General features: G+C 38.9%; 1 protein-coding gene across 2 annotated transcripts; it reads left to right on the forward strand.

Moving 5' to 3' along the window:
• The first annotated feature begins 305 nt into the window (after positions 1–305).
• Positions 306–10,156, forward strand: LOC148071969 (BOLA class I histocompatibility antigen, alpha chain BL3-7-like). Of its 2 annotated transcripts, XM_087798774.1 has the most exons (6): positions 306–5,026; positions 7,482–7,586; positions 8,190–8,426; positions 8,518–8,796; positions 8,928–9,227; positions 9,773–10,040. In XM_087798774.1, the coding sequence occupies exons 3-6, from the start codon at positions 8,219–8,221 to the stop codon at positions 9,952–9,954; spliced, it is 969 nt and encodes a 322-aa protein (XP_087654900.1). In that variant the 5' UTR covers positions 306–5,026; positions 7,482–7,586; positions 8,190–8,218; the 3' UTR covers positions 9,955–10,040. The 2 variants fall into 2 exon arrangements, with proteins under 2 accessions (XP_087654900.1, XP_087654899.1); XM_087798773.1 differs by lacking the exon at positions 7,482–7,586 and having other exon boundaries at positions 9,773–10,156.
• The last annotated feature ends 428 nt before the right edge of the window (positions 10,157–10,584 follow it).

Here is a 10,584-nt window from a genome sequence, read left to right on the forward strand (position 1 = left end):
GCACCTCTTGTTATTTATGTAAATATGATTGTGTATATATTATATAGCGCAGATTTATCTTTTATTCCATTTAGATTTTCTTTCTCGTTTTTATTTCTGGGTGTTTTTATTTCTCTTGCTGCTGTTAAACCGAATTTCCCCTCGCGGGACTAATAAAGGTTTTCTGATTCTGATTCTGATTCTGATAGGAGAGATCAGCTCAAAATGCTGCCACACGGGGGAAAAATGCCTTTTTCTCGCCGGTTCCATGATACTAGTAGTAAACCAAAGTTTGCTATAGTCAACAATCCGCCAATCCAAGAGATGTTTCGTTTCCATTGCGTTTCGAGGCCACTTTTATTCTGAGTTTCGCGGGAAGTTCACGAGCGATTACCGAAACGGTCACGTGACGGGCTGGTTCACTCAGCGCTTCACGAGCCGGTCACGTGACTGGTTCACTCAGCGCTTCACGAGCCGGTCACGTGACTCGTTCAAGCAGCGCTGCTCGAACCAGTCACGTGACGGTTCGGTTCGCGAGGCCTCGAACGTCATCACTACGTCACCACCTACGTAACCAACACACGGCTCGATACACGCTTCATGAAAAAAATCCTGGATTACTCGACACACGCTTCGAAGCCTCGACACAGTCGGTAACATCACTAGAAAAAACTACTTTTAATGAGAATTATGTTTGCTCCTGAGTGTTAATAGTTGATTTAGATACTTTGGTTTAAGCTAATTTAAGCTTGCAGTATATAAGTAAGTCATTTTTATTTGTATAGCGCTTTTGCAGACCAGGGTCACAACGAGCTTAAACAATCAAAACAATACTCAATAAAATATAGTTTACACTTAAAACCGAATGTTTAAGCGCTTACTTAAATAGTTCTTAAAGATTTGTTTAAAAAGCAAGTTAAATTAACATTTTATTTAAGAAAACTTTTGACATTTATTGAAATGTATTAAAACTAATGCATGTTTTTGTTTTAAAGGTTATCAAACTGTTCTATACTGACTATTATATTCTGAACTGGAGTCCTCAACATAAATCATCAAGAAAATAAAAACAAAAAACGAGAATCGAGTTGTCCTTTGCATCCTTCAACAAGTGGTCAAGCTGTTTGGGCTGAGTGGTAGTGTTGTGTCGTTCGCGTACGATTCGAATCTTTTGAGTGAACGTACTGTTCCTTTCTCGGTTCAGTTGAACTCAGCCGCAACCGTGCCGGTTGGAGGGATTCCATGACTCTCTGAACCCTTGGCGTCAGGGAACGACAGAACATTTAGTTTTTATGTTGGCATATCTTAATTTAATATTTGTTTTTGCACTAGACTTAAACAAGGCCTTTTTATTTTATTGTTGATTGCATTTAAGTTTATATTACATTTTATTTTATATTTTAGTGCAATAAAACATATTTAACAACCAAGAAATTTAGTCACACTTTATTTGTTTATTGGACAGGCTGGAAACACACACACTGGGATAGTAACAGAATCTCTACTACAGCTGCAATGTTTGTTTGTGAACGTCTACACACAAGAGTCTGTCACCTTAGGCTGCTACTGCCACCTCAAGATCTTCTCTATTTGCTGAATTTCTCACGAATGTCTGTGTACTTTTTTTTTTGGATTGCCCCTCAAGTGCAGTGAATGTGAACCTCGGATCTGAATCATTAAACCTAGTAACGGATTGTTTGGCTGCGTTCAGGAAGTAGGAGAAATTGCAGTCAGGGCTCCATAAGCACTGAGTTAGTGATTTGGTGAACGAACGAACTGAATGAATCTTTTGAACGAATCCTTTTAATGAACGGATTCTAGTGATTCAGTACAGTCAAAAGAACTGCCGTGCCCATCACTACTGAGTTGTGGTCCGAACAAATGCAGAACTTGACATGCATGGACGCCGCATCGACTGCTGCCGCCCACTAGAGCGGTGTGTATACAGGGCGGCCATCTTGGTACAGTGCCACTCACTCCTACAGTGAAATAGTCACATCTAAAGAGAATGAAAAGCAAGTGAACTTCATCTTATGTCACGCTCCAAATTTCATAAATCATAAATATTTACGGTATGTTGTTTTCATATTTTATTATTCTGTTAGACTCTCCGTGTTCACGTCAGGTTTAACTTGTACCGCTTATATGTACTTGATGTGGCTATTCTTAAGCTAGTGCTACGAAGAAACGACGCAAATGTGACGTTGGACGTTAAAGCTGGTATCACTTTAAGTGTTGTGGTTCGGAGCTACACTCTAAAAAAAAAGTGTTCTGAAGGTAGTTTGACAAAAACAAAAGGGAAGTTCTGAAGTAAAGTTGAACAACACAAGTGAAGGTATAGTTACATATGAGGGAAATTAACTTTATCTCTGTTGAATCAAATTTATGGATGGGTTTGTTTGTTAGCTTATCTCCAAAGAGAAGTTACAGGATCTAGTTCACCTCACCACACCTCTGATGGTAAAACAGGTTTGGTTTGTTTGTTGAGTTCCTTCTGCTTCAGCAGAACATTTATTGTTTGCTTTTCTGCTCTGTGATGTGTGTGGTAAATATCCAACCCGTGTGAAATCCCTTTTTGCTTGTGTCACAGATTTTACGACACTGGGGCCATTAGTGACCCTAGAAACTCTTGTAAGAACCACCAAGAGTCAGACTTGCAACTTTAGCTCTAAACTGAAGACAACATGTTTTGCCCTCTTATGATTTCAGCTTTGTTTGTTTCATTTTCTAAATAATTCTTAATTTAACGTTCTGACTTGAAAATAAAGACATTCAAGGAGTGCAAGTATAACTTAGCAAAGAAGAAAATCTACTTGCATTTAGTTCGGCATTAAATTGTCTTCTTGCATTTCCTTTTTCTTCTGTTTTCAAAGCCTTTACTTTCCTAAAACTGTCAGTCAACTGAAAATAGATCAGATTCAGTAGGATGAGCTGTGATCATGTTTTTATGCAGATAAAATACATTAATACATTAAATTACTTACACTTTACAAAACACAGAAATAACATGATTTATAGGAAACGTGTCTTGAATTTCTCTTGGTAGTTTGATCCTCCATGACTGACTTGACTAAAGTCCTCCTCTGTGCTTTGTTTTTATTTCTCTTTGTTCTTGTTATTTTTAGTTATATGAATAATCGTCTGTATTGCTGTGTCTAAGTGGAACAACTATTTCAATAAGGTTCTACCTAACCTAACCTAAAAAGTCGTTTCTCATGTCAACATACTGAATAATAATGCAATCTTCATGAGGAAGTACAATATGTGTTTGTAACCCAGCTGTTTATTTTGTGTTTTATGTTTCAATGATTTTCACTGGAATAATTTAACCCAGCTGTTGTTTTTGTATTTTACGTTTCATGTTTCCGTGGACGCTCGGCTCGTCCTGTGCAAGAGGCACACTTTGAGAGGCAGACCCAGCACCGGGGGTGCCGTCAGAGTCCCCCCTGCCTGGGGAGTACGGCGGCACCACTAATAACCTCAGACTCTCCCGCTTTGCTCCCCGAACCAAGGGGAGGACTCGCAGAAGACGGAAGGCAAACAGTAGCCGGCCGGCCAACTCAAGTGGGCAAAAGCGTCCACGCCTCAACACCCCCACTCGACCTTATCTCCTACTGCCTTTTACAGGGAAAAACAATTCAAATGCAGTATTTGCATACATCGTCTAAAACCTTCCCCGATCTTGTGCCGAACATGTGTGCAAATGTTTTCAACTTGAGCTTAGTGGGTGGTTTTGTCAAAATATCCTCACATTTTGATTGTCATTTTTCTTGAAACATAGTCCCTGTTCAGCTGTACCTTTCAGATACCCCAGTACATGTTTCTCTGTACACCATTGTTCCTCTGAGGGTTCAGAAAAGTTCTCTGAAAGCTTGCTGACCACAAAACTGATATCTGGTCTCGTGCATGTGGCACAGCTTCTCAATTTTTCTGGATTCACTCATCTTATCTGCATCTTCTGAATAATCAAGTTTAGTCTCACTTGGGTTTCTCTTGGTTTGCAATTTTGCATTTTAAATCTTTCTAGTATTTTGTTGACATGTCTTTTCTGTGACATTTTTACTTCATCTTTTGTTTGTTCAAAATCAATTACAAGAAAATGTTTTAACCTCCCCAAATCTTTCATTTTAAACCTTTCTGTGAGTGTTCACTTGACTTTATCCAGTACCTTTCCATTGTTTGCAGTCAGGATCAAATCATTAACCCACAATATTATGATGGCTTTTTCCTCAGCGTTCTATTTTACGTACAAACTATGATCAGCAGGATTCTGCTTGGAATCATGTTCCTTCAAATATGCGTTTAACAAAGTGTTCCAATTTCTCCCAGACTGCTTGAGTCCATACAGAGAATTTTTTTAACCTGCATACAGGTTTTTCACCCGTTTCAGATTTCTTCTCAAAACCTTCTGGTTGCTCCATGTAAAGTTCACAGTCAATAGGTGCATGCAGGTATGCAGTTTTAACAGCCATCTGCTTTGTTTTGTTTGTTTTCGTTTTCTAAAAAAATCGAATTTAAATTTCGTTCTGACTTGAAAGTCAAGACGTTCAAGGAGTGCAAGTATAACTTATCAAAGAAGAAAATCTACTTACATTTTCTTTGGTATTAAATTGTCTTTTTTGAATTTTCTTCTTCTGTTTTCAAAGCCTTGTTTTCTTTCCTAAAACTGTCAGTCAACTGAAAATAGATCAAATTCAGTAGGATGACCTGTGATCATGTCTTTATACAGATAAAATACATTAATACTTTACAGAACAAAGAAGTCACATGATTTATAGGAAACGTATCTTCCTTTGGTAATTTGATCCCCCATGACTGACTTGACTGAACTCCTCCTCCTCCTCCTCTGTGCTATAAAGTCGGTGCTCACATAAACAGACCAAAAAAATAAATAGACAATATCTATTATCTATAATATATAAATATATAAATAGCTGAATAGATCAACTTTATAGTAAGTCTTCAATTAATTATTTTCTCTACCAATACAGTAAAATGTATTTTCTGTGGATAGTTTTCTTCTCTGCGGGTGCTCGTGTGGCAGCAGGTAAACAACTGACACTTATTCACTTATTGTATTTATTTTACTGAAAAATGTGAGTAACAGGAATAGAAAACCAATCTGAAATACTGAGTTGTTTTTCACTTCCTGCTAAAACGGATAAAACCGGAGTCCGTTACCGTCGCTCCAACACGACGTCACCTCCGGGTCTTAATACTTTGCTTTATGGAGAGAAAAGGATCAATTCAGAGTGTACGGTCGTTTATTCACCGCTTCAAAACAAACAAACATAGAAACTTTTACGATCGATCGGACTCGCTCTTTGCCGGCAGCTGTACAGGTCAATAGCTCCGGGAAAGACGGTCTTGGGTTATGGGTCGTCTCTACATTTAAGGGAAAGTTTCCTGTCCAGGGGGTCGCCTTTTCCGGGGCAGTGGTTCTTTTATGTTAACTTCTGTTTCGAGTCACCTGGAGAGTAACTTCCTTCCTTGCCTGTTGTGTGGGCAAGTTCCTTTGTCTTCCAGCCCCCCTCTTTTGGGTGTGTTCCGTGTTGCCCTTTTGTTTCACGCCCACAGGTGTGAACAGAGCAGACAGACAGTCCTTCATTAAATCGCTGAATAATCTCTAGTCTGTTTCAAGCTACCCTTGACACAGTGTATATCAGTATGCAAGTGAAATGTTGGTTGTGAATGTGTATTTAAACGTTTAAGCTCTTAGATGAGGCTAGTATTTTATACTCTATATTTTGATCATCTTTTTAGCATTAATTTAACTTATGGCGTATACGTATAGTGTACAATAATTTCCAATCTAACACTGCTCCACGACATGACGAACGGCAGATTGGATGTTTGCATGTTAATAACTCGGGAACACTAAGGTGTTGAATTACAAATATCACCTCTTTCTAGTCAGAGTTATGTGCTGTATTTACTACGAGCATAATATTCCGTCGTATTGTCCTGATAAAATACACAGATCTCTATGCAGGCGGCAAGTGACGCAGCGTTTAAGGGACCGTCCTACAATAAACGAATAGTGAAAAAGGGTTCTTTTTTTGTGTCTTTGTATCTCCTTAACCTTAGGTCATATGGTCACAATATTTATATGACTATTGAAGGACCTCACCACCCTCTTCATACCAATAGAGAAGGTCACTAGATGATAATGATATAAAGATACTTTGTTGATCCCCGGAGGAGAAATTATTTTCTCTATTACTAAGTATAGAGACTAAGAACTTGTCCTCTGTCCTTGAAAAAGTCGGTGCTCACATCAACATACCATATTTGAATAATCTTCATGAGGAAGTATGTCTTGAGCCACACCTTTAATGTTAACACAGGTCTTTGTTTGTCTCAGTTGTTACTGCGTCACAAACCTGCCACGTAAAGTTAACAGCAATGACAGTACTTCAACAGTTGGAGTCGTGAAAAAACAACAAGTCTCTTCTGCTTCATCATCACATTTGTTGTTGGTTTGTCTGGTCTGTGATGGACTGGTTTGGTAACTGGTATTTATTTAAAACTCACACTTCACTTGAGTCCTTACATCAACCAGAAATCCTGATTTCATAAACAATGACAATGAAGAGGTTTCACAACAAAGAACTCACATCATTAATAGAAAATGGAACCTTGAATTCTTTTGGTAATTTGATCCTCCATGACTGACTTGACTGAACTCCTCCTCTGTGCTTGAAAAGTCGATGCTCAAGTCAACAGACCACATTTGAATAACCTTCATGAGGAAGTACAATATGTCAGCGGATTATTTTCCCTGCCATGTCAGGAAAATTACTTTTCTGTTGATTGTTGTCTTCTCTGGGGGTGTTAGTGTGACAGTGTGGTACTGAAAATAAAATAAAATAACTAGAAAAAAATGTGATGGTCGAAAACCAATAAGAAATACTGAGTTTTTTTATACTTCCTGTGCCACGACTTGACGAGTCAAGAGCTCTCCACGATCAATCAAATAAATACACCTGATAGCTGGAAACAACAACTTAAAGAGTTGAAATAGTTTGAACATGAAAGCAGGTAGATTTACAAGAAACCAGAGATGAGGTGCAAGAGAATAGCAAGGTGCAGTTTTTTTTGGCCCTCGAACTAAACGCTCTGGTTTAACCAGATAAGTAATAGACAAAGAAATGTAGGCGCAGCAATGAAGGACATTTTATCAAATGTTTTCTAGCATTTCAGTTGACAGATTCATCAGGTTCTTCTGGATATGCAATTCTTCTATTTCAGAAGGTTGTTTTTGACGGGAGACGGGTGGATTTGGATTGAGTTTTGAGTTTGTTGAAAATGTCACAGTATTAAAATAATTGTGTTGACTTTAAAGGGTCTAAATAATCCAGTGAAGAGATAAACGTTAATGGCCAAATAAAAAAAAAATGTCAAGACTTAAATTATATACCTCCAAGAAACACACTTAACCAAGACCAAACATGATAAACTTTGAAAATTCCACTCTAATGCATACTTCAGCTCATTCAAAGCTGCTCGAAGAAGAGATGGCAATCTTTACTCGGTAAAGATAAGAAAACTGACTGCGTGACAAAAAAAGGAAGAGTAATGCTGGTCAAAGGGTTGAAAATGAGAAGGTTACACTGGTGAATATATATAAAATATATATAGATAGAGAGAGAGAGGTTTTTTTTAATATACATTGACCTCTGAACGGGATAGTACAAACAAAAGGACACAGAAATAGGAATGAGTTAAAGAGAAAATGCTCATTTTGTGAATTACACAAAGTCAGAGAAACAAACTTATATGATCATGGGACCTTGGCAAAGCAGAGATCTATTGCAGATACTCCTTCAATTCTAACAAAATGGCAGATGCCAAGTGGCTTGTGAACACACCAATGGATGCCCCCTGGTGGTGGTTGATCTCCTACTTTGACTATCGTTATTTATTTTAAAGTTAAAAATACTAATTAATCAGGAAACAAGGAGGGGGAGAACACAGCCAGAGTTACTTCTCACCTCATGTGTGACTCCAACTTAAGAGTTTTACACACAAACATACACACACACTCATGGAAGTGAAATCCAGGTAACGACATTAACTAATACAGTATCAACACTTCAAAGTGATGTTCCGGAAAATCAATGAATATTTTCTCTGTAACAATTTAAAAAACCTTCTTGTCAATGAGATGTTTAGATGGAAATATTAACTTAGTCTTGTTGTTTCTGCAGAATTTCACTCTCTCTCCTATCATGAAGTCATGTCAGCTGACCAAAGGTTCGTGGATGGATTTGGGCACCATGTTCACTTTGTCCACTATAACGGCAATGGACCAGAACCCAGAGAAGACTGGATGAGACGAGTCTTAGACGAACATCGAGAGAAACATTTGAACACGTGGACTGATGATCAGCTGGTCCAGAAGATGATCTTAGAGAAGAAAACACAAGGATTAAACATAAGTCAAGGTAGGTAGAGAGAGACACGCACACCTGCACACAAACACACCTGCACACACACACAAGGAGGTGAAAGTTAATTTCAGCTTGTGTCTCTCAGGTGTTCACTTGATCCAGAGGATATCTAGATGTCTGTGGGATGATGAGACTGAAGAGGTCAGAGGTTATCATTTGTTTGCCTACAATGGAGAAGATGTCATTAAGTTCTACCCTAAGGGGAAACAGTGGTTTACTCGACATTCAGAAGATGAAGACATCGCACGTAATCTGAACTCAAGAGTTGATCTGAACCAACAAATCCACGACCATTTGACTCAGGAATGTCCAGAGCGGCTGAAGATGTATTTGGACTACGGGGAGAAGCGTCTGCTGAGAAAAGGTAGAGGACGTGTTGGTGTGTGTGAGTGACAGAACATGTGTGTGTGTGTAGAAGCTCTCAGAGGACTGTGGTGTCACTGACAGTCATGAACTCCATCAGCTGATCTAAACACTGATCTTTGTCTTCTCCAGATCCTCCACAAATGTTTCTCCTCCAGAAGAACTCGTCCTCTCCCATCGTCTGCCTCGCCACAGGGTTCTTTCCTAAACATACTCACTTGTTTTGGAGGAAAGATGGAAAGACCATCACTGGTGATGATGACATGTGGATAAAAGAAACTCTCCCAAACCCTGACGGGACTTTCCAGAAAAAGGCTGAACTTCTGCGTCCACCTGGTCAGCCTGAAGACTGGAGCAGGTACGAGTGTGTGTTCAGAGGCTACGGTCAGGATGAAGTGATCCGCAGACTGGATGAAGGACTCGACAAGAACCGTGAGTCTTTTTTCTTCTTCTTCTTCACTTCTTTCCCTCTTTCCATGAGTGTCCAGATCCACGTTCCTCCAGAAGAGACGAGTCTGAGTTCTCTGTTGTCATGAACTCCTCCAGATTCTGAAGTTGAGACGAAATTTAACACTCTTGATAGAAAAGTAACAGATGGAGGTGAAATCAGAAACAAAGATGACGAGTCTTTCATTGTGATTCTAGAAGGTGTTGGTGTGTGTCTGGACACTAATTCTGCTTCCATTACACTCGGAATTTATCAAATTAAACTCAGATTATGATTAGAAAAAGTTCAACACACTTTCATCAGGAGGTTTTTAACATGTTTCAATATTGAGATAAATTGTAAAAGTTCAAAGAAACTATGTTTCAAGGTGTGAGTGTCTTGATGTTGTCATTATGTTCAGTTGGTCGATGTGTTTGCTGATTTCATTATTGAACTCAAGGTCAAATCATTGAAACTCAACTGATGAAGCTTCACTGAGCTGTTCTTACTGTGGTTCTGATGTTGTGTTTTTCTCATCCCTTTATCTCAGAGACGACTGGCTCTGAACCCACCACCATCATCATCATCATCATCAGCATCAGCATCATCATCATCATTAGTGTCTCAATATATCGTTTCAGAAAACGCACAAAGAGCCAGAATGCTGAGAAAAATTCAAAAGTTCTTAATGAAAAAACATTAACAGTAGATCTGATGCCACCAGAATATTGAATTGTTGAATTTAGCAAATCAATTGTTGAAAATTTGAATGTCTTTACTGCATTTACATTTTTGACATTTGATTTGATTAATTCAACCATTAAAGGCCTAGTTCACCCAAAATGTCTTCTCCTTGTGCTGCTACCTTGTCGTGGTGGAGAAGCTTGAGTGCCTCGAAGGTCCTGTGGGCTATACTGGCGGGGGCTCTTTTAAGCCCCCGGAGGTTCAACCCTGCCAGGCACAGGTCACAGGTGAGGGGTCAGACGAAAGGCAGTACATTGTTCTCCTGGTTGGGCTCGGGTTAGACAACCCAGCACTACTTACCTACATGCCAGGAGGCATAAAGTTCAAGTAAATCACCCAAAATTTAAACTTCACTCATTTCGACTAAGGGTTTGGACCATTTTCAGAGTAATTCATTCCTTTTTAGAGTTATAGTCAAACATGTCAAATACCTCCATACTGCTCGTGTGTAATGTCCATCTCTGTGTTTGATGGAGTTTACTGACTCCCTCAAGAATCATCTCAAGACATATTTATCTGTGCAGGCTTTTTGACCCTGGTCTGGGACAGTCTTTACACATCTTTACTTTACTTGCCTGTATTGAAGCCTTGATGAGAAGAATTGTTTTGGAAAATAAT

This window comes from Callionymus lyra, chromosome 9 (genome assembly GCF_982586985.1).
Source record: "Callionymus lyra chromosome 9, fCalLyr1.hap1.1, whole genome shotgun sequence".
Taxonomy (NCBI): Eukaryota; Metazoa; Chordata; class Actinopteri; order Syngnathiformes; family Callionymidae; genus Callionymus; species Callionymus lyra.

Bases quoted from the DNA above. Each gene is read 5' to 3' on its own strand.
- LOC148071969 (XM_087798773.1), top strand. From the start codon at position 4,975: ATGTATTTTCTGTGGATAGTTTTCTTCTCTGCGGGTGCTCGTGTGGCA. The intron at 8,427-8,517 runs GTAGGTAGAGAG...TGTGTCTCTCAG, and splicing joins AGGATTAAACATAAGTCAAG to GTGTTCACTTGATCCAGAGG. The intron at 8,797-8,927 runs GTAGAGGACGTG...TGTCTTCTCCAG, and splicing joins GAAGCGTCTGCTGAGAAAAG to ATCCTCCACAAATGTTTCTC.